The sequence below is a fragment of the Notolepis coatsorum genome, assembly GCF_963971535.1.
Source record: "Notolepis coatsorum genome assembly, chromosome: 1".
Taxonomy (NCBI): Eukaryota; Metazoa; Chordata; class Actinopteri; order Aulopiformes; family Paralepididae; genus Notolepis; species Notolepis coatsorum.
Window position 1 is genome coordinate 232,136,125 of NC_140165.1, and position 24,158 is coordinate 232,160,282.

At 43.6% G+C, this 24,158-nt stretch overlaps 1 protein-coding gene across 1 annotated transcript in view; it reads left to right on the top strand.

Annotated features, from left to right (window-relative positions):
- Window positions 1-3,197: 3,197 nt before the first annotated feature.
- The window catches only part of gucy2f (guanylate cyclase 2F, retinal), a gene marked incomplete at both ends in the record, with an annotated part of 42,155 nt that continues 21,194 nt past the window's right edge, over window positions 3,198-24,158 (top strand). The window contains 11 exons of the mRNA XM_084312243.1: window positions 3,198-3,942; window positions 6,861-7,165; window positions 7,945-8,299; window positions 8,705-8,789; window positions 9,261-9,357; window positions 9,950-10,057; window positions 10,669-10,749; window positions 11,379-11,555; window positions 16,135-16,291; window positions 16,566-16,715; window positions 20,824-20,972. Of these exons, the coding sequence (XP_084168369.1) occupies window positions 3,198-3,942; window positions 6,861-7,165; window positions 7,945-8,299; window positions 8,705-8,789; window positions 9,261-9,357; window positions 9,950-10,057; window positions 10,669-10,749; window positions 11,379-11,555; window positions 16,135-16,291; window positions 16,566-16,715; window positions 20,824-20,972 (2,409 nt within the window). The remainder of the gene's footprint in view (window positions 3,943-6,860; window positions 7,166-7,944; window positions 8,300-8,704; window positions 8,790-9,260; window positions 9,358-9,949; window positions 10,058-10,668; window positions 10,750-11,378; window positions 11,556-16,134; window positions 16,292-16,565; window positions 16,716-20,823; window positions 20,973-24,158) is intronic.

Genomic DNA, 24,158 nt, shown 5'->3' on the forward strand with positions numbered 1-24,158 from the left:
TTTATTGATACAGGACAGAGGTGTCAGTGTGTTATGTATTTATTGATACAGGACAGAGGTGTCAGTGTGTTGTGTATTTATTGATACAGGACAGAGGTGTCAGTGTGTTGTGTATTTATTGATACAGGACAGAGGTGTCAGTGTGTTGTGTATTTATTGATACAGGACAGAGGTGTCAGTGTGTTGTGTATTTATTGATACAGGACAGAGGTGTCAGTGTGTTATGTATTTATTGATACAGGACAGAGGTGTCAGTGTGTTATGTATTTATTGATACAGGACAGAGGTGTCAGTGTGTTGTGTATTTATTGATACAGGACAGAGGTGTCAGTGTGTTATGTATTTATTGATACAGGACAGAGGTGTCAGTGTGTTGTGTATTTATTGATACAGGACAGAGGTGTCAGTGTGTTATGTATTTATTGATACAGGACAGAGGTGTCAGTGTGTTATGTATTTATTGATACAGGACAGAGGTGTCAGTGTGTTGTGTATTTATTGATACAGGACAGAGGTGTCAGTGTGTTATGTATTTATTGATACAGGACAGAGGTGTCAGTGTGTTATGTATTTATTGATACAGGACAGAGGTGTCAGTGTGTTGTGTATTTATTGATACAGGACAGAGGTGTCAGTGTGTTATGTATTTATTGATGCGGCCTGCGGGACAGAGGTGTCTAAGAGTTGTGTTTAAGAGGCTCATCAGATTATGTGATATGGGTCAGCAAAGGAGGAGTCACTTTCCCAACCTATATGCCTCATGTGCATATGCACGGTGACGCACACATACATACACGTACACACACACACGCTCTCCATTTCTCATGCGCTATATCCCTCCCTCTCTCTATCTCTCCTCTCTCTCACACAGCCTACACACATTTTCATTTGGGTGGAGTGTCACTCCATGATGCAAGGTCTGTCTGGCAGACTGTGGTTCTTGATTGCTGACCTTACTGTAAGTTCAAGTTCAAGTTCAAGTTCAAGTTCTTTAATAGTTGTCATACAGAAGTACAGAATACTTTCATACAAAATGCTTCTTACTGTTACGCTCCAGAGACTGTGCTAGACAAGATAGTATCAAATAACATAATAACATAATATAGCATGAATTTAGAAGAAGAAAATGAGGTCACAGTGTTCGGTATAGACATATGTACAATGTTCTGAGTTACCATATAATATACAATACACAATACTATGCAGTGTACTAATGTACAGTACTATCTAGTGCAAAGCAGAAATGGGATGAGGTACAATTTTAGGTACAATTTACAGTAAGGTGTACGAGTTGTAGTGCAATCCTTCATCCATAAATATAAAGTGTGGGGAGTGGGTGCTACAGTGTGTTTGTTTAAAGTGGGTGTGTGCTATAAAGTGTGGGGAGTGGGTGCTACAGTGTGTTTGTTTAAAGTGAGTGTGTGCGTGTGGATGTGTGTGCTATGTGCGTTTGGTGGTTGTTGTTGTGTGGTGTTCATTCATTGTTCGTTTAGCAGCCTGATGGCCTGGGGATAGAGTCTTATGTTGTTGATTTTATTTATTAGGGATGAATAATAATAATAATAATAATGCATTTGTATTAGTTTATTAGTAAAGCACCTTTCATACAAGAATTGCAGCCCAAAGTGGATCTTCTTCACTGTAAAACCTCAGCAGCACAGCCGAAATAACTATGGATTGCTAACTCTGAAAGTAATGAAATTATGTTAAACTCTGACCGTTTTTTATATTTTGCCACACATATAGATTTGAATTGTCACCCGGCACTGGCGACCTGAACCCATGTCGACAAAAGAGCTGAAACAACTGACGCACGCAAATGTCAGAGAGAGAGAGAGAGAGAGAGAGAGAGAGAGAGAGAGAGAGAGAGAGAGAGAGAGAGAGAGAGAGAGAGAGAGAGAGAGAGAGAGAGAGAGAGAGAGAGAGAGAGAGAGAGAGAGAGAGAGAGAGAGAGAGAGAGAGAGAGAGAGAGCTCATGGGACTCGCTCAGGGAGAGACCTTCGTTATCTCTAATTAGCCTACTCCCAGTTCACCCGGGTGCAAATTCAATTGAACTGTAGGGCTTGTACTGTTGGCATATATTACACCAATTAATGCACGGTCCAGGTTTCTTCCGGCAACCAGATGTTCCCATGACAAAAAAAAGAAGCTTCATCTGACCATATGTCTTTATGGCCTCCCGATTTAGTCTAGGCCTGTACTCTGTAGGCTTGTCGCGATGAGGTCATGGTGGATCATTGTGTTTATAAAGGTTTATTTGTTTTCAAAAGAATCCGACAATAATATCTAAAGAAGTGTGTGTGTGTGGGGGGGGGGTCTGGGCTCTCCTTCCTAATTGTGCAAGGTGTTTCAGTCTACCGTACGTTGTCAATCCTCTTATGTTGTGCTGTGCTGAATATGGATTAGACCCGTGAGTGTCACTTTGAAAGGATTGCATGGGCCTTGAGCTGAGCCAGCCTCAGACAGTCAGACTGCATTATTACATTAAATCTTTTTCCCTTTCTCAAATGAACGGTATAGGCAGGCTATTCAAGAATATCTACATTATTCTTTATTGGGAAGCATTTGCACTAACCTAAACGTCAAGTAAACTCCCAGTTTGCATTTATAGATGAAGAAAATGGGATTGGGATTAGTTTTGTGGTTACTTCTTCATTCACGACGTGTTACCTGCGCGAGGGACATGTTAACAAGCTGAAGAAGACGCTGTCTCGGCGCTAAGTGGCGGCCCCTAAGTAGCTCTCCAGGGTGCTGAAGGTGTTCCTCAACGCGACAGACACCGCGTTTACTCTCATCCTATCTCTCTCAACCACCACATGCATAATGATTTGTTGTGTTTTTGTTTGGGCAGCGAAATATCTTTTTATTTGAGAGTGAATAGATGAAGGGCTGGAATGGTTACAGGTGAGGATTATTTTGAAAATAGTTGGAGCGGGACTCTGTAAAGATAGCCTCTTCTCACCTCGAAATATCATGGAAGAAATGGTAGGTAGCCTATATGTTGTTATAATCCACCGTTTCCTGGTTCATGATACGATTTCTTAAAAAACAACAAATATATATAATTTTTTTATTCATAAAATTGTAATTTGTCATTATAAATCATTTCGTTTATCTCTGTTGCAGGTGTGTTTGGTCTGATTAATAATGCCATAGTGAACATAAAGACTCACTCGTCAGGTTTCTCTGGAAGGACAATGCAATATATTCCTCTACATTCTAGAGGGGCGCTATGGGAGTTTTCCAACTATCCATGCATGCCTATAATTAAAAGCAGATATTGTCTTACAAATCTGCCGTTTTATAACTTTCTATTTTGGCTCATCATTGGCGTTTTGACGTTCCCATGTTGTGTCCAGTGTTTAGCCTTCAAAGTGGGGATTGTCGGCCCCTGGAACTGCGACCCTGTTTACTCCAAGGCCCTGCCTGCGGCCGCCGCCAGACTGGCCGTGAGCAGGATAAACTCAGACTTAAGTTTATACCTGGGGTTGAAGATGGACTTCGTCGTTCTTCAAGAGCCATGCGAGACGTCTAAAGCCCTCAGCACATTTGTTAACTACGACAAGAGTGCGGACGCTTTCTTGGGGCCCACGAACCCAGGCTACTGCACCGCTGCTTCGCTCCTGGGGAAGAACTGGGGAAAGGCCATCTTCTCATTCGGCTGCATCAACCACGAGTTGGACCGGCTCGTCGGCTTCCCGACCTTCGCGAGGACCTTGCCGTCTCCGACCAGAGTGTTGTTCACCGTGTTGAAGTATTTTCGTTGGGCCAAAGTTGGCGTAGTCTCTTCCAATGAGGATATATGGTTGGATGCTGCTGGTAAAGTGGCCAATGCTCTGAGGAATAAAGGGCTTCCTGTTGGCATAGTAGCGGCTGTGGGGCTCAACGAGACCGAGATGGAGAACACGCTGAGGAAGATCCAGGCAGCTGGAGATATAAAAGGTGAGTCTGTTGAATTTGAGTGTAGATGCTGACTGTGGTTTTGATGATATATTGAAGGTGACCAGGGTTCAATGATGGGGTTTTTATTCATTGCAGTATAACCTCGTGTCATATGAATATATGTGATTTGATCAAATAATGACTTTTGGCAAATTTTTATATTACAGGTATGATACTCAACGTTGCAGTCTAGCGTTATAAAAGAGCTTACATGCTGTTTCAGAGTTAGTCTCATTCCAGTTGCTCACATCCTGTTGGGTAGTCCCTAGCCACCTGATTAGGATGCCATTTGTCCTAGTTCATATGGCTGGGTCCATAGCCTGAAGTATTTTGTAGTACATGTCGAAACCTCATAAAAATCCGTTCAGAAATGAGTGATTAGAAGCGGTTTTGGTAAAAGATGAGAGGGCTCAGAAAACAGCTTTCTCATAGACTTCAATGCATTCGACGGGAGAATTCTCTTCCTGTTTTGGCTCTTTTCACCTAGATCCCTGATTCGCTCATTCCCACGTGGGGTACCATTGAAAAGCCCTAGTCGTTGGTTACAACCCTGTTCAATGATATTCGAGATTGCCAAATGATTGACAGATTTATTTATTCATTCATTCATTAATTCATTTATTTGTTCGTTCATTCATTCATTCATTCATTCATTCATTCATTCATTCATTCATTCATTCATTCATTCATTCATTCATTCATTCATTCATTTAGTTAGTTAATTAAATGTGCTGTATTGTATTCTTTTGTTTGTTAAAATAGGTGCTTTACATGTTGTAATAGCTCAACACTCCATCAGCCATCACTGATATAGAGTGTTTGGTCAGTAGCATGAGTTTCCCAGTCCCTCCACTCTACAGTAAACCAAAATATGTTTCCTGGTATCCCGTTCCCACTTTATCCAATCAGGAGAGAGAACTCCACACTGTAAAAATGGTCTGACAAAATAAGAAATAAAAAAGAAAAACGTTTTAAGTAGGGATGTCCGATATTATCGGCCTACCGATATTATCGGCCGATATCGGCATTAAAATGTGATATCGGAAAATATCGGTATCGGTTTTTACATTTCTATAACATTTATTTACCCAGGCAAGCAAGTAAGAACAAATTCAGATTTATTTATTGTCAAAAGTATGCATAATGTTGTGTTAATTCCACAACAAGAGATATGTAATGTTAATTACCTGAAATTATTCAATTTTTTGGGGGGGAAACCCTGCATATCGGTATCGGTTGATATCGGTTGATATCGGTATCGGAAATTAAGAGTTGGACAATATCGGTATATCGGTATCGGTAAAAAAGCCAATATCGAGCATCCCTAGTTTTAAGCAAATGTGGTACCTAGTAAGCAGATTTGGCTTGGCAAGATTTCTTGAAATAAGTAAAAATATCTAGGGTTCTCTCTCCTGATTGGCTCCTGGTCACTGAAAGCTATGGGGTTTTAGAATTCTAAGCTACTGATTTGGCATGGGGCCACACATCCTGAGGGCCTTCTACAGAGGCACCATGGAGAGTATACTGACGGCGGGATGCACCACAGCATGGTTTGGAAACACCAACCAGAGCGACCGCAGAGCACTGGAGAGAGTAGTGCGAATGGCCGAAAAGATCTGCGGATGCAAGTTACCTACCATAGACAGTATTATTCACAGAGCGGTGTATCAGCAAGGCACACAGGAGCCTTAAAGACCCCAGCCACCCAAACCACAAACGTGTTTGAGCTCATGCCGTCTGGCACACGGTACGGCAGTCTCAGGTCCACGTCCAAGAGAACACTGAACAGCTACTTCCACCGCCGGGCAAACAGACTACTGACGGTCAGACTCTGAATCATCACATGAGCATACACACGCAAAAGCACCTTAAGTGACTCACACACCACACAAGCACACTTATTACACACACACACTGCTGCCTGCTACTTACACTGTATAATAATTTATTTTCATATTTTATCCGTATTTTTTTTTACCTTGTATTGTTTTGTATTAGGGGTGTAAAGGTACACGTATCCGTACCGAACCGAACCGTTTCAGTGTGTACCGTACCGTACCGAACGACTGTGTAGTGTACCGAATGAATACAACGGTATGTTAACCAAAAAAAAACAACCGCCCACCGGGGGCTGTTTTTTCCACAATCTAATATAATTATAATAATTTTTAATTTTTTTTTACAAGTCGATTATTAATTTCAGTATAGAATATTCGTTGACAGCCCTACAAGTACAATTAGTTACTGCACACTACATCACCCCTGAGTGGAACATGGAAAGCCAAACTTTACCGAACCTTGACTTCAAAACCGAGGTACGTACCGTACCGTGGTTTTTGTGTACCGTTACACCCCTATTTTGTATAGATCGTTGTGTATTGTTGTCTATTCAAACTACTACGGTTAAGGAGCCGGGAAAAACAAGCATCTCACGTTTTTCTGAATGTATGTACATAAAAAAAGAAGAAAAAAAAAGCTGTGACAATAAAATTATCTGAATCTGAATCTGACTAAATGTACCAAAAGGAAAACAATGTCCACCTGAAAGTGTTAAACATTCCACAGCACATCTCTGTCCTCACGTCTCCCCTGTGTCTCTCCGTGTGCTGCAGTCATCATCATGTGCATGCCCTCTGTCCTCACGTCTCCACCGTGTCTCTCCGTGTGCCTGCAGTCATCATCATGTGCATGCCCTCTGTCCTCACGTCTCCCCTGTGTCTCTCCGTGTACCACAGTCATCATCATGTGCATGCCCTCTATCCTCACGTCTCCCCTGTGTCTCTCCGTGTACCACAGTCATCATCATGTGCATGCCCTCTGTCCTCACGTCTCCCCTGCGTCTCTCCGTGTACCACAGTCATCATCATGTGCATGCCCTCTGTCCTCACGTCTCCCCTGCGTCTCTCCGTGTACCACAGTCATCATCATGTGCATGCACTCTGTCCTGATCGGAGGGGAGCAGCAGGGACAGTTCCTCCTCAAGGCCCACGCCATGGGCCTGACCGACGGACGCTACGTCTTCGTGCCCTACGACACGCTCCTCTACAGCCTGCCCTACGGCAACAACGCCTCCTACCCCGCCCTGCAGGGCAGCAGCAGGCTGAGGCGGGCCTACGACGCCGTGCTCACCATCACCATGGCCTCCGAGCTCATGTCCTTCAACGAGGCCTTCAGCCTGGCCAGGAGGACCGGGGAGCTGCCTCTGGCCACGGAGCCCAAGCAGGTGAGCGGCTGATTGGTTGATTGATTGATTGATATGGATCTCTTTTTAGCTCATTGGCTAATCTTTCAAGAGTCCATTTAGAAACATTTACAAAAACATTAAAGACATTTAACACATTAAAAACATTTACAAAACATTTACAAAATATTAAAAGACATTTACAAAACATTTAAATATACTATAATTCATACTTAATACATTCATATTCATACATGGTTTTGACACTCATACATTACACAAAAACCTCCAACCTGGCAACATAAACCTCAATAAAGGTTATTGTAAAGCGGTCATTCGTTGGGTTCACTCACACACTTATTGCTAAGCCTTCTTTGAGCTGGAGCGGCCTGTTGGGAAGGAGCAGTTAGGATGATCTAATACTGAGATTGTACTCAGACCTGCCTTTCCACCAAGCATCCATAATGGTCACTAGCCTGCAACAAAAACTATTTAATTGAATGCCAAGATGATTTTTGGAAAACCAGCTGTCAATCATTGTGTTGTGTTAATGAATGGTTATCAGGTTATATACAATGCAATGTATCACCTTTTCTGCTGCAAATAATCGTCCCCTAAATCAGTTTATCCCACGTATCATAAATCAGACCATCTGCTTTAAACCCTTGATATTTTATATAACCTTTTTAGAGCAGCGCAATTAAGAGCAGTAGCCTACATTCACAGTACTGCAATTATGCTGCAGGCGGCGCTGTCTTCTTCTCCAGTCCTTTATCAGATATTCTCATTATACTCCATACTTACTTTCTCTTATCTTGCAGGTCAACCCACTCTTCGGGACCATCTACAACAGCATCTACCTGATGGCCAGGTCTATCAGCAACGCTAGGAAGGCTGGCATGTGGCTCTCGGGCTCCAACCTCGCCTACTTCACCAGGAACACCACCTTCGACGGCTTCAACCAGAAGATCAGGGTGGACCCCCGGGGAGAGGGCCAGACCAACTACGTCATCTTGGACTCGGACGGCAGAGGGAGCCGGCTGTACGGCACCTTCCTGGTGGACCTGGGCGCCGACAGGCTTCAGTTTGAGGGGAGGTCCATCCAGTTCCCAGGAGGGTCACCTCCAGCCACAGACCCCGGCTGCTGGTTTGAGTCAGACGCTGTCTGCTCTGGAGGTACAAGATATGGATATGGATATGGATAAGGATATGGATATGGATAAGGATAAGGATATGGATATGGATAAGGATATGGATATGGATATGGATAAGGATATGGATATGGTGTGTGTGTATGTGTGTGTGTGTGTGTGTGTGTGTGTGTGTGTGTGTGTGTGTGTGTGTGTGTGTGTGTGTGTGTGTGTGTGTGCGTGCGTGCGTGCGTGCGTGCGTGCGTGTGTATGTGCGTTTATGTGCACTTTAAATCTGTGTTTGTTAGAATGTGTTTGTATGAATGTGGATACATGTGTGCTCATATATATATGTATATATATACATACTGTACATGTGTGTGTTTTTTCTTTCTCATATGCCTTGTTCATCATCCACATGGCCCTCATGGTTTGCTGTCGTCCTCCCCAGGGGTGGAGATCACTTACATCATAGCGGTGTTCTCCGTCGTCTTCATCCTGGCTGTGGGAGGCATCTGTCTGAGTCTTTATATAAGGTATATCCTGTAGACAGGGAATATAAAGATCCTTTCAGTGGTGTTTTCAGCTGTCTTTATATAAGATATATCATGTAGACAGAGAACACAACCCCCCCCCCCCCACCATACACACACACACACACACACACACACACACACACACACACACACACACACACACACACACACACACACACACACACACACACACACACACACACACACACACAATATCTCTGCTCGTACTCTCCACTCTCCACTCTCGACAGTTGTGATTGGAGGATCAAGAAAAGTGGGCGACTTTTGAGATAGGTCAATTAGGAGGCGGAGTTAAGTTGCCTCAAAGCATCTCAGCGTTGACATCATCTTTGCTGCATTGATTATCCTCACTCTAAAGATATTACTTCTGACTGAAGACAGGAAGCTCGTCACTACTGGATGTTACTGATGATTTCCTGATCTTATCTGAATCCTGAATCTGATTGGTAGGAGGAGGATCCAACAGATCCAGCTGGTTAAGGGGCCTAATCGAATCCTGCTGACCCTGCAGGACCTCATCTTTATTAACCCCCAGCTCAGCAGAAAGGTGAGCACTCTGTCCTACCATCAGGGGACATGATTTGATCTCTGCGTAGTACTAAGCCTCAGCACCTTCACCTCCGTAATTTCCAGAACATTCAGAAGAGTTCGCTGTTAGTTGATATGCAGGACCAGAGCAAGGTTAATATATATTTATAATGTCTTATATAAATAGATATATAAATACTGGCCTCCCCCCAATATTACAACAACACCAATAACAAAAAACAAAAACAAAATGTTCAAACGAATAAAAACGAAACATTTTATATATATTTTATAAAACAAATTTAAATGAATGAAAACAAGACTAGGCAAGCGTAGTTAACCCTTTCAGTATCACACTACAGAAGGTTAACCCCTTCACCACCACACTACAGACGGTTAACTGTCTGTAGTTTGTAGTTTGGTAGTGAAAGGGTTAACCTTCTGTAGTGTGGCAGTGAAAGGGTTAACCTTCTGTATTGTCACAGTGAAAGGGTTAACCCTTTGGTAGTGTGGTAGTGAAAGGGTTATGCGTGCTATACACTAGCAGATAGGCTGTAGTCTACTGTTGACGTATGTGTCATAATTGTTTCTTTATCTTTGATGTTCCACAGAAGATCAACATAGAAGAGCTAACTGAGTCTAAAAGTGTGGTTGATGGTCACTCTGTGAACAGTGTTCAGTCGGAAACTCACGAGACCACCAACGTAGCCGTGTATGAGGTAGGGTGGTTGCATGTTGGTTCATCAGCAGCATACAAAGCCTGTACGAGGACAGTATGCATTCGGTAGTGTGTGTGTGTGTGTGTGTGTGTGTGTGTGTGTGTGTGTGTGTGTGTGTGTGTGTGTGTGTGTGTGTGTGTGTGTGTGTGTGTGTGTGTGTGTGTGTGTGTGTGTGTGTGTGTGTGTGTGTGTGTGTGTGTGTGTGTGTGTGTGTGTGTGTGTGTGTGTGTGTGTGTGTGTGTGTGTGTGTGTGTGTGTGTGTGTGTGTGTGTGTGTGTGTGTGTGTGTGTGTTGTGTGCGCGTGCGTGCGTGCGTGCGTGCGTGCGTGCGTGCGTGCGTGCGTGCGTGCGTGCGTGCGTGCGTGCGTGCGTGCGTGCGTGCGTGCGTGCGTGCGTGTATCCACGCAATCTCTCACAAACTGTAAGGCCGATCAGCCTGTGCTTTGGCGCGGAACGTTACACAAGGATGAGCGTGTGGGAATATGTTTTACATCTGGCAACGGGAAGTATTTTGGGGGAATACATTTCCAGGATTCTTCACTGACTTTCATGTAGTAATTTTTGTGTAGTTGTGGTACACCTTTTTATTTAAATATGTGGTCGTTCTCCCAGGGTGACTGGGTGTGGCTGAAGAAGTTTGAAGAGGGGCATTTTAAGGAAGTGAAACAGAACACCACTAAGATTTTCACAAAGGTAAAGCAACACTTTTTTTTATCTACTTTTTCTCCCCATTTTTCTATTTTTCTCCCGTCCCCAATTTCGTATCGTCCAATTCTACCCTCCCCTGTCTCAAACGTTGTTAGACCATGCTTCCCACTGGCCGGCTGCAATGTGGACAAAGCCTTGCATCACGTGTCCCCTCCGGTACTCGAGGAGGCAGCCGTCGCATCTTTTCACCTGCACAGCGCGATCTCTCAGCGGCGAGGGTCTGCGTGGGAGGGACGCGCCGCCCTCGTCGCTTCCTGATTCTACTGCGCAGGCGCACCAACCGACCTGTAGGAGTTGCTGTCCACAACGTCCGATCCCCACCCACCAGCTTCCCACCCCCTAACACTGCCAATTGTATTAGTATGAACGACCAGCCAAGCTGGTAGCAACGCCGAGAGCTGGGCTCAAACCCAGCATCTCCTGCGTTGGTGGTGAGCGCCTTGCCCACTGCGCCACCTAGCCGCCCAGTAAAGCAACACTTGACATGTGCCTTAGTTACAGTATTGATAGTTAGGATATAAGTGAAATTAAGTCAATCATATATCCTTATAGTTATCATAGACATTTAACGTTATTCCCTCTCCCTTAACATTTATATCTGTTCTCTCTCCCAGATGAAGGACCTGAGAAATGAGAACGTCAACCCGTTCATTGGTTTCTTCTCGGACTGTGACATGTTTGGCGTGGTGACGGAGCACTGCTCACGGGGGAGCCTGCAAGACCTGCTGAGGAAGACTGACGTCAAGTTAGATTGGATGTTCAAGTCCTCGTTGTTACTGGACCTCATTAAGGTAAGCCGAGGGAATCAAAACACTAAGGTCCTGTGGTTGATTAAAGAGTGGTGTGGTGGCTTTGGTACTGTGTTATGCTGAGGACTTCATCTTGTCTCACAAGCCGTCGTATCCTCCCTCCCCTACAGCTAAGCTGCAGGATTAGATTCAAATTTCAAATGTGTTGTCATCATACAGCACAAGTACAGTATAACGAAAAGAAGTTTGGCATCCAACCAGAGTGCAAATGTAACAGTAAAGTGCAATAGCAAATTTAGCAATATACAAAGTACAGGAGATTAAACTGGGTATAAAATATATAAGTTCAAGTTTCAAGTTTCAAGTTCAAGTGTCTTTATTAGTTGTCAGACAAAAGTACAGAATACTTTTATATAAAATGCTTCTTTCTGTTTTGCTCCAGAGATTGTGCTAGATAAAAATAGATAAGTATAAAATAATAAATCTTTGACAATTACTTTCTCAAATTTGTGTTCCACTTTAAGAAAAATATGAAATGGTCATACATTACCATTGAAATTCAATAGAATGTTCCAAAACCAAGGATAACACTGATCTTAACAATCAAGCATCTATAGTTTCTAGTGAACAGAAGGCAACACCCCCTCAGGCTAATGAGAGTTAAGCATCTATCTATAGTGTCTAGTGAACAAGAGGCCACGCCCCCTCAGGCTAATGAGAGTTAAGCATCTATCTATAGTGTCTAGTGAACAAGAGGCCACGCCCCCTCAGCCTACTGAGAGTTAAGCAGTATCTAGTGAACAAGAGGCCACGCCCCCTCAACCTACTGAGAGTTAAGCAGTATCTAGTGAACAAGAGGCCACGACCCCTCAGCCTACTGAGAGTTAAGCATCTATAGTGTCTAGTGTACAGGAGGCCACACCCCCTCAGCCTGCTGAGAGTTAATCATCTATATAGTGTCTAGTGAACAGAAGGCCACACCCCCTCAGCCTACTGAGAGTTAATCATCTATATAGTGTCTAGTGAACAGAAGGCCACACCCCCTCATCCTACTGAGAGTTAATCATCTATATCAGGGCTATTCAACTGGCGGCCCGCGGGCCAGATCCGGCCCACGGGATGATTCTGACCGGCCCGCCAAAGATTACATGATAAAAAAAAAAAAAAAAAAAAAAAAATCTTAATTTTTTTTTATTTTTTTATTATTATCATGTAATCTTTGCAAGTCGATTTGATGAATTTGACATGTCCAGAGAATTGATGCATTTTGTGAGCAACCCATTTGCCAATGTAGCTGCTATTTCCAAAAAAGGACAAGAGTTCCTTGCATCACTTCACATTGATGAAGGTCTCCTGCAACTTGAAATAATTGACATGCAAGCATCATCTGCTCTGAAGCAGGCACTTGAGAATTAATCCACCTCAACATTTTGGATAAAGTGTATTCATGTCAAGACATTCCCCAAAATAAAAACGCTGGCAATATCTGTGCTAACAATGTTTGGCTCAACATACACCTGTGAATCCAGTTTCTCTCACATGAATGCCATTAAAACAAGCAACCATGCCTCCTTGACAAATGAGCATTTGCATCACTGTTTGCGGGTAGCCCTCACTTCCTATGAACCCTCTTTCTCTGCCATTGCCCAGTCAAAGAAGTGCAATCGCTCTCATTAGATGTGTGTATGTAGGCTAGGCCTGTCTGCCCCCCACCCCCCTGATGTTTGAGCGTTAAGAGTCGACAATAAGTGCTAATAAGATGCTGTGATTTGCTGTTGTTGCACAGACATGAAGCACTTTTTCATAAGCTCAGCTGCACTATAAATGTGTTTTTTTGTTCAAGTGTTGATGTTAGAATGTTCAGATGCACATCATGCACTTGTTTGTTTTTTATTTTATTTTTATATTGAAATGTTGAAGAGGATATGTTGCAGTTGTTGCACAGTCATAAATGAAGCACTTTTTGCAGGAGATGTTGCAGATGTGGCACATAAATGAAGCACTTTTTTTGAAAAGTATACTACTTTTGCAATGTAGTTAAAGGGGAACTATCTTATAAATGGCCTTTTTCAGTGTTTAGCATTGTTTCCTAGCTATGTGGACTTATATTAATATGATCTATGTCTCTAATTCTCATATTGGCGCATTCTTCCAATTCTCCTCTCACAATATTCACCCTCACTGAACTGAGTAATCTGAAAATGTGCTGATTTGTGATGTCAGAGAGACACCGCTGCATGATAATCAGCTGAGTTTCCACACAGTTCCCACTGTGGTTGGAGCCCAGGCTCAAAACGGCTTAAGATCTTGAGGTAGAAAAATGCTGTTTTTGAGTACTTGATTAGAAATACAAAACAATGAATAAAAAAAAATAATAATTACAGAGGTGTTCCATAAACCCACAGGAATTGTGTAAAAGTGCCCAAATAGTGAAAGAAATAGTAAAATAGTTCCCCTTTAAATAAAAGTTGTGAAAATGTGGTTGCGTGTTGTGTCAAGTGTACATATATTCATAGCACTGGGAGGCGCCGTGGCAGTCCGGCCCCTGGCCCCTTGGGTTTCTGACAATGTGGCCCCCTGAACAATTTAGTTGAATAGCCCTGATCTATATAGTGTCTAGAGAACAGAAGGCCATGCCCCCTCATCCTACTGAGAGTTAATCATCTATATAGTGTCTAGAGAACAGAAGGCCACGCCCCCTCAGCCTGCTGAGAGTTAATCATCTATATAGTGTCTAGTGAACAGAAGGCCACACCCCCTCAGCCTGCTGAGAGTTAATCATCTATATAGTGTCTAGAGAACAGAAGGCCATGCCCCCTCAGCCTGCTGAGAGTTAATCATCTATATAGTGTCTAGTGAACAGAAGGCCACACCCCCTCAGCCTGCTGAGAGTTAATCATCTATATAGTGTCTAGAGAACAGAAGGCCACACCCCCTCATCCTACTGAGAGTTAATCATCTATATAGTGTCTAGTGAACAGAAGGCCACACCCCCTCAGCCTGCTGAGAGTTAATCATCTATATAGTGTCTAGAGAACAGAAGGCCACGCCCCCTCAGCCTGCTGAGAGTTAATCATCTATATAGTGTCTAGTGAACAGAAGGCCACGCCCCCTCAGCCTGCTGAGAGTTAATCATCTATATATAGTGTCTAGTGAACAGAAGGCCACACCCCCTCATCCTACTGAGAGTTAAACGTATTAGTGTCTAGTGAAGAAGTCACACCCCCTCATCCTACTGAGAGTTAATCATCTATATAGTGTCTAGACGAGCAGTGGTTCTCAAACTTTTTACACCAAGTACCACCTGAGAACGTAGCTGGCTCTCCAAGTACCACCATATGATCGACGTTAAAATACAGTCTATTCAGCTATGCACAGTTCATGCAGGAGGCAAATGTTTTCCTGATACCATTATTTATTGTTAACTTTTGTCAGACACAGCCACAATGTACAAAGAGATAGCACTAGAACTACGCTTCCACACAACTCATCCAATGCAAGGGGCATTGAGAACATAATAACTAACATTCTCACATAGCAAGTGAGAAAATTAAGAACAACTGTATTTCAGCAAATGTACTTAATTCTCTCTCTATCTATCTCTCTCTCTATCTCTCTCTCTCTTTCTCTCTCTATCTCTCTCTCTCTCTCTCTCTCTCTCTCTCTCTCTCTCTCTCTCTCTCTCTCTCTCAAAAAATAAAAAATAAAAAATGTTTGGAAATGTTTTCAAGTACCACCAGCAGTACCACCAAGTACCACTAGTGGTACGCGTACCACAGTTTGAGAACCACTGGTCTAGAGAACAGAAGGCCACGCCCCCTCATTCTACTGAGAGTTAATCATCTATATAGTGTCTAGAGAACAGAAGGCCACGCCCCCTCAGCCTGCTGAGAGTTAATCATCTTTATTACATGGCGTTTTCATATTCGCCGAAATGCTTGCTTGTGATTGGTCAATAGCGCGCGTCAGAGGTCAGTTATCAGACAATAATGACCGCTGTGGGACAATAATGACCGATGTGCGCAGCTGTTCGCAATCAAGCCCACAATAATGACAGCTGTGCGCAGCTGTTCGCAATCAAGCCCACTGACATCAGTGCAAACTGCCGGCTGCCGGGGAAGCTGCTGGGGGGCGGAGCGACGAGCACTCAGCGGAGCCAGAACCAGTGTTACTGTTGCGAGTCGATGTAAAATGAATTAGGTATATTGTTAGTAAGTTAGCCATGTAATAAGCGGGATAATGTATAGCTATACTCGATCATTGTCGCAAAATAATTGACCTTCACTGACGTTTAAAACACCTCGCCGAGGCGGCTCTGTATTTTAAACTCCGTGTCGGACAATTATTTTGCGACAATGACCTCGTAGCTATACATTATCCCTTACATATAGTGTCTAGTGAACAGAAGGCCACGCCCCCTCAGCCTGCTGAGAGTTGGCTGTGCTCAGAGAGGGTGACCTAAAACAAATCGAATGATACATCTGAAACTTAAAAAAATACACTCCTCTCATTAACATTCCACAATACGCTTTTTGTGACTGAATAAAAAAATCATTGTACTGGATTACACAGTATTTATCTATAAACAACACAGTAATTGTTCATCCTATTGTCATGTCAGGGTATGAAATACCTGCACCACAGAGATTTCCCCCATGGCAGACTGAAATCTCGGAACTGTGTGGTGGACGGACGTTTCGTCCTGAAGATCACGGACTATGGCTTTAATGAGCTTTTGGAGTCCCAGAAAGCTCCCAAAATTGAACACCCACCTGAAGGTAATCTCCATGTGTTAACAAATGAAGTTGCTCTCTTTTCTCCACATGTATAAAATCACCTTTCATTACAACCTTTACCTCCAGTATAACCTTTTCATTCTTTTCATTTAATGTTTATATTTTATGTCGCTTGTCCTTAACAGAATGTTTTCTTTTTGTTCTTTAAAAGTTTATAACCAAAACAAAGAATATCATATTCATTGTATTGACATCAAAATCAATGCAACCCTGCCACTACCCCCCCCCCCCCCCCCTCCTCCTCCCCTCCTCTCAGAACTATTTTGGACCGCTCCAGAGTTCCTCCGGGACACAGAGATCTCACGTAAAGGGACCTATAAGGGAGATGTGTATAGTTTTGCCATCATCCTGCAGGAGGTGGTGGTGAGAGGAGCACCCTACTGCATGCTGGGTCTGACTCCCGAGGGTACGTACATGTAGGCCTGCCGCATGAGGACGCACACATCTACTGAACATTCAGGCCACGTTAGAATGTTGGTAAACAAGGGGCTCTGTGGTTGGGCTGGGCGCATAGGCGGTTTTAAAGGTGTGGCCCGGGTGTCCGGGGCCACCCCTAAACTTCAGATTGGCCACCCCAGATGCCACGCTCAAATTTGGCTTCTACCTCACTGCGGGGCGTGTGTTTGGCTAGTAAGATTGTTTCACCCAGGTCTGTGCCGGGGGAGAGTCACCATCACGAGTTCTCGGGACGGTACTTCCTTTTAGCCGTTGCTCCTGTTAATATCCAGCATTTCAGAGCAATTCTCATTCATCATGTTCTTATTCTCATGTTTTGGCCTATTATTATTTTGTTTTGTTTTGTTATATTTTTTCCAGTAACAGCATCGAAAACCAGTTTGCGCATGCATCAATGACTTGTAGTGGCCACATCTTGAGAAGCCATGGCCACCCAGTTGAAAAATATGAAACAGACATAAGTTACCACTGTGTTAAATGGAAATTAGTTCCAAAACCAATGCTGGCTTAATTCTGGATATCCTTCCTAAAATCAGTGGCAATTACTTTCTCAAAAATATGAAACGGTCATAAACTACCATTGAAATTCAATAGTTACTTTCTGTAACTATTCAATTACTTTCTTAAATTAGTTTCAGAAAGAATCCTAATACAGCCACTGATAAACAGACTAGATTTACAGATACCGACATTATACTCTTATCGACCACATTTTGCCCTTATCGGTATGTTAGGTAAAAGCATTAATTCAGTGCATATGCTGTTTCATTTTGTGGCCCCTCCAATTCAACTGAATGGAGAACAACCAATACCGACAAAGCACTGACTCCACACCCCGCCTCTAAAAACCGCCCTCTCCTAGTCTGACAGAGTGTCGGCTTGTGGTGCCGGCAGCAGTGCGTGACTAGGAAGAAAACCAGACGTGAGATTATAAGGGTGACGAGTGGGAAGATAAGGGGAGGGGGGGGGGGGGGGGGGGGGGTGGAGGATAGGGGGGAGAGGAGGATTTAGATTGGGTTCTATTTAGGGCACGGGGCACGGTTGCACAGAAAGGTGTGTATGATTGAGAGGAGTGAGGACATGGCCACGCAGTGTGCCGTTAGGCAGGGGTGTAAAAAGTACCCAGAAATTATACTTAAGTGAAAGTATGGGTACCGTCTCAAAATCTGACTCAAGTAAAAGTCAAAGTATCTGGCTAAAAACACACTTGAGTAAAAGTCAAAAAGTCCTACTTTTAAATGTACTTAAGTACTAAAAAGTAAAAGTAAATTTTTTGAAAGGATAGACCAGGGGTCTCAAACTCATTCCATCGTGGGCCAAGTTTTCATTTTAACTATACATTGCACCAGGTGAGTTAGTTGAAGAGGTGAGCCAATTAGTGAAATCATCAGCTGGTGTTTAGGCAAGGCTGGAATGAAACCAAGCATACACTATGCCCACAATGGAATGTGTTCTGCGATAGACCATGCTGAAATGAAAGAACAGAGGACACTTTTTTTGCATTCAAATTATTTAATGCACTTCTCCATTGAAGGTAAACTAACATGGACGGCATTCACATCACAGCATGAATAATATCACAATATTAAAAACAGAATGGTGTATCCTGAATAATATCACAATATTAACCACAGCATACTGGATTATCCTGAATAATATCACAATATTAAAGGCAGAATACTGGAGTACCCTGAATAATATCAAAATATTAAAGACAGAATACTGGAGTACCCTGAATTATATCACAATATTAGCCACAGCATAATGCGGCTCTGACTGTCTATTCTTCTGATAGCAGGTGTTTAATCAAAGATCCCCGCTTTCTAGTGTTGCACAAGGACCAATCAGCATGGGTATGGGCGGGTTCATTTTCCATTGATGGGGATTTGATTGGCTGTTTACCTGCGGTCGCAGGATTAATAACGTTAACGTTAGTTCGGCCAGATAAACAATTAAAATATACTAATTAAAATGGTTGGACCTGTGAGATTTGTACTTTGTACTTTGTAGGTCTGCATTTTAAATGTAAGGAGTAAAAAGTATGTTTTTTTTCTCTGAAATGTAATGGAGTAAAAGTACAAAGTATACAAACCTAATAATACTTGAGTAAAGTACAAATCCCCCAAAACAGTACTTAAGTATTGTAACGAAGTACAATTACTCAAGTACTTTACACCCCTGCGTTAGAGGCACAGGTGTCTGTTAAGGTGAAAAGGGGAAGATATATTATATTATAGGCTGATATGTGGGGGATAGTCTCCTGAAATTGCACCGTTCGACTTCAATTCAGGAGCTTGGTGAGCGCCCGGGACAAGAGTGAACGCTTAAGATGATTTATTGAAAACCAGGAATGCTAGATGGGCAGAACAGGAATTGGTTAGGAATGACAAATGGAGACACCGCGCACGTTTAGGGAGGCCTGGTGATAGTTGGTAGATGATATTGTAAGAGAGGAAAGAATGCGTGCCATTTGGCATTCCAAAAAGCGACCTACTGTAACTACAGGGCACGGAGTTTGCAGGAAAATGTCAGACTTTCCTTGAGACCCACTTGTACATACACGAAACATGTGGGCAGAGTGCTGTATCAGCCTTTGTTCTCATCCTCCTCTCTTTGTCTGTTTGTTATTGCTTAATTATGTTCTACCTCTCGGACCTGCTGGAACCTTATGTTCCTTCAAGGTCCCTCAGGTCCTCTGATCAGCTCCTCCTGGCTGTTCATAACTCCAGGCTGAAGCTTAGGGAGGTACCGTGCCTTCACAGTGGCAGCCCCAAAGCTCTGGAACGAGCTGTCTCTGCATGTTAGGCAGGCCCCTACTCTGCAGGTGTTTAAATCACCTCTCAAAACACATCTATCCTCTTGAACAAGAAGGAGCGCTGCAGCGTCTTTGTAGTGTGAATCCAGTGTTTAGAAGGTGCTCTTTGGATATACGGGAGCCTATAGGGGCAGTTCCAGGCACTCTTCATGTATAAAAACTAGTGCTGTCAATCGATTAAAATATTTAATCTGATTAATCGCATGATTGTCCATACTTAACTCGCGATTAATCGCAAAATAATCGCATTCTTTTGTATCTACTGTACCTTAAACGGATCTTTTTCAAGTTCCGAGTTTTAATACTCTTATCAACTTGCTTTATGCAGCCATTTAACAGCCATTTATGCAGCCATTTAACACAAAAGGATGACCCTCATGCATTGCACATTTGCATCAAATTCAAAACAGAGTGATGCACAAAATAACTTAAAAGAAAATAATAATTTAAAACAATGAATAAAGTGTGCATGAAATAATAGGGGAAAGAAAACGTTAGGAACTTGTTACATTCACCCACACAAGGGCTGAGTAATCACCCCCCCCCTCTCTCTCACACACTCTCCCAGCTCTTTCTCTCTTGCCCCTTCCTCATCTCTCTCACCCCCCTCTCCCTCTCTATCTCACACACACACACACACACACACACACACACACACACACACACACACACACACACACACACACACACACACACACACACACACACACACACACACACGCACACACACACACACACACACACACACACACACACACACACACACTTCAGAAACAAACATAGTATCAATGAGAGCAAAAAAAAAAAAAGTAAAAAAAAAAAGAAAAGAAAATGATAAATACATTTCTTAAAAGTTAATTGTGAGTTAAAAAAATAGTGGCGTTAATAGAATCCGGCGTTAACACGTTAATACTGCGTTAACTTTGACAGCCTTAATAAAAACGCTTTAATAAATAGCTTAGTTCATATTAGAACAATAAAAAAACAACCAACATATTTCCGTTGGTTTTTGACACAGCTTGAAAGACTTGCCTTTTTATGTGACATACTGTATATGCTTTACTGATCTCTGTGCGATATTTGTTGTTTGACTTGTACAGCAACTTTGTTGTTTTTAAATGTGCTCTATAAATAAAGTGGATTGGATTGGATTGGATGAGAATTATTCTTATTATTTTTTAAATCTGTCATGGCTGATGCCTGACCAACGTTCTGTACTAACCTACACCCCTCCCTTCACCAGAGATCATCCGTAAAGTGAAGAAGCCTCCGCCCATGTGCCGGCCCACAGTGGCCCCGGATCAGGCTCCCCTAGAGTGCATCCAGCTGATGAAACAGTGCTGGTGCGAACAGCCTGACCGCAGACCAGGCTTCGGTGAGATCTTCGACCAGGTCAGTCAATGGTCTAGTGTCACCTGGGCTCATATTTACAGTACATTCATACGAACTTCAGAGAAAGAGCGCTGGTCCAGGATGAGTTTATACTTTGAATGTATAATGAATGAGCCATATATGTGATCCTAGAACATGTCGTTCAAAGACGACAGTGTCATTTTGAGAAACTTGATAAATTCATGAATGGGTTATGCATGAAATCTTTGCAACCTACTTGGATGCATATCATAAATAGTAGTAATAATAATAATGGTAGTAGTAGTAGTAGTAGTAGTAGTAGTAGTAGTAGTAGTAGTAGTAGTAGTAGTAGTAGTAGTAGTAGTAGTAGTAGTAGTAGTAGTAGTAGCAGTAGTTGTAGTAGTAGTAGTAGTAGTAGTAGTAGTAGTAGTAGTAGTAGTAGTAGTAGTAGTAGTAGTAGCTGTAGTAGTAGTAATAATAGTAGTAGTATTAGTAGTAGTAGTTGTAGCTGAGGGGTACAATTCCCTGACTGTATTGTTAGATATGATATTTAATACCACTACCTCATGTACTTTAACTTCTGGCCACCCAGTACAAGATATAAGTATGATGAACACTTTCCCACCTGATGAAACGAACCAACACAAATGGACCAAATCGAATATTTAATACAGCAAAGGGTGTATACAACATTCACTTAATTACATTTATGATTTGAAATGTTGAGTATGCACTTTTATGGCAAATGAGTATTCGTAGGTAAATCAACATTGAATGTCCAATCTCTGGTTGCGCAGGGAGTAAGTATACAACCTGGAATATTTAGGAAGCGATAGCGATAGTACTTAAATGATTATAGCTGGATACACTAAGGGGGGGGGGGGTCCCGCTGGTTGTAAGACAGTAGGAGGGGGGGGTTAGAGAAGCCGCTGGCGGTATCCCATCTGGCCGACGGTGTCTTGGGAGAATCCAAAGTCTTAGACACAGTGCCCACAGAACCTCGGGCCGCAGACGAATACAGCTGGACCCTCTGTGGAACGGTATCTGCCGGTCCACAACGGAGAGACGTGGTGCGACCTCACGTGTAGAGCGCCGCCTCACCTGTAGTCCTCTCCGGGGGGTAATTCCAACACTCGACAGTGTTGGCCTTTATCCATGGAATAACCAAAGCACACAAAGCATAATCCAAGAGCCGTGGAAGGCTCGCCGTCGTCGGGTAGAGTAATCCAATATACAGGTCCAGTCGCTCTTGACCCGGAGCTCCTCGGATGCAATCACCACTAGGGGTCTGACCAGCCTGGATAAGCGTCCAGATAACGTCAGGAACGATGGGGGTACTGATAACTGTAGAACTCGAACCGAACGATGCACCATACATAAATAGACTATTATTAGCTTAATAGAATACGTCCAACTCGACGGTATGGTGCCAAACTATGACCATTCAACTATTAATCTACACGATATCTCAATGCCTATTCTGGGCCAAGTAGGCCCTACTACACCGCACGTGCTTCGTGGGGAGGCTTTTGCGTCTGTCACTCTGTTGGAGGGTAAAGAACTGGACTAAAAGAAAGTTCTACTTTACGAGCGCCATATATATATGCGCTATGAACAAATAGTACCACACGTATTTCGCCCGGCATATTACTGCGCGGAACCGGGGGGTTGCCTCGACATGTTAGGCGGCACGATTGAACTTGGACCTAGGGGTATGGCAACCTGGCGCCAGGTTCTCGTCCAATGGTAGAATGAAACTATTATGGGCTGTTTAGTAGAAACTGGGATATTCAATGCATATTGTACAAGGAATATACAGGGGATATCAAACGATATACAAATACAATTAAATATATATAAATAAATATACATATTCGGTTTAATCTGATCCTTCACAACAGCCGCCCCCTAATTAGTCCCACCTAATTAGCTAAGCAGAGACAGATTAACCGCACTGTCTTCCACTCAAGGTCCGCTGTAAGGTCAGTCAACTCACAAAGTCATAGGGTCATGGTCATCATCGATAGTATCTGGGAGTCGGGGCAGTTCTATGAGCCTCGCCACGGGCCGTGTGTAGGTGCGCCCTTGGACGAGTACTTCAGCTGCTCGGACCTTGCCATCGGCACCGGTGATCACTTTGCTTACGCGGCCAGCCGGCCACATAGCTCTGGGGAGTGACTGGTCAACTATCATGACGACTGTTCCTTCTGTCAAATTGTCTCTCTCTTTTACCCACTTCTGGCGGGTCTGTAGAGACGGTAGGTAGTGAAGTAGGAAGCTGCTCCAAAACTTGTCAGCTAGTACTTGGCTGTACCTCCACATTCTTCGGCCGTTCGCTTCTTCGGGCCTGTACATTGTCTGGGGTAGCGCGGGGTCCAGCCGCCCCATTAGGAGTGTGTTGGGGGTGACTGGGTCGACATCTGCTACATCACTGGAGACGTAACCGAGGGGCTTTGAGTTCAATACTCCCTCGATCTCCGTGAGGACTGTCATTAGGACTTCCTCTGCCACAGTCTGGGCTCCGAGTACGGCATACAGGGCTGTCTTTATAGAACGTACTTCTCGTTCCCAGGTTCCACCGAAGTGGGGTGCGTTCGGGGGATTAAACTGGAAGTCAACCTGGGCTGGAGCGAGGTGGGTCTTAAGTTCTGGGCCCATAGCTTGGAAGCTCTCTCTCAGCTCTCTTTCTCCGCCTTTGAAGTTGGTCCCGTGATCAGACAACAATGTAGACGGTTGTCCTTTCCGTGATATGAATCTCCGGAAGGCCATAAGGAATGAGTCTGTGCTCATGGTCGGAAGGAGCTCGATATGTATCGCTCTGGTGGTCATGCATTTGAATACAATACCCCACCGCTTCTCGGTGCCTCTTCCTCTCTTTATATACAACGGGCCAAAACAGTCCATGCCTGTGGAGTGGAATGGCTTGTCGCTGATTCGGAGGCGACAGGGGGGTAGGTCAGCCATCCGTGGTATGCTGGGCTGCGCGCGCCACTTACGGCAGTCTAGACAGGTTCGCTGGAAGCGCCGTACTGCTTCTCTCCCTTGTAATATCCAATAACGACGTCTGATCTCCGCGAAGACTCTCTCTGCTCCTGCGTGGTGCACATCCTCGTCGTATTTCTTTATGATCAGCTCTGTGACCTTGTGTCGGCTGTTCAAGACGATCGGGTGCTTAATGTCATCTGGTAGATCGGGGGCTCTCCGCAGGCGACCACCCACTCTGAT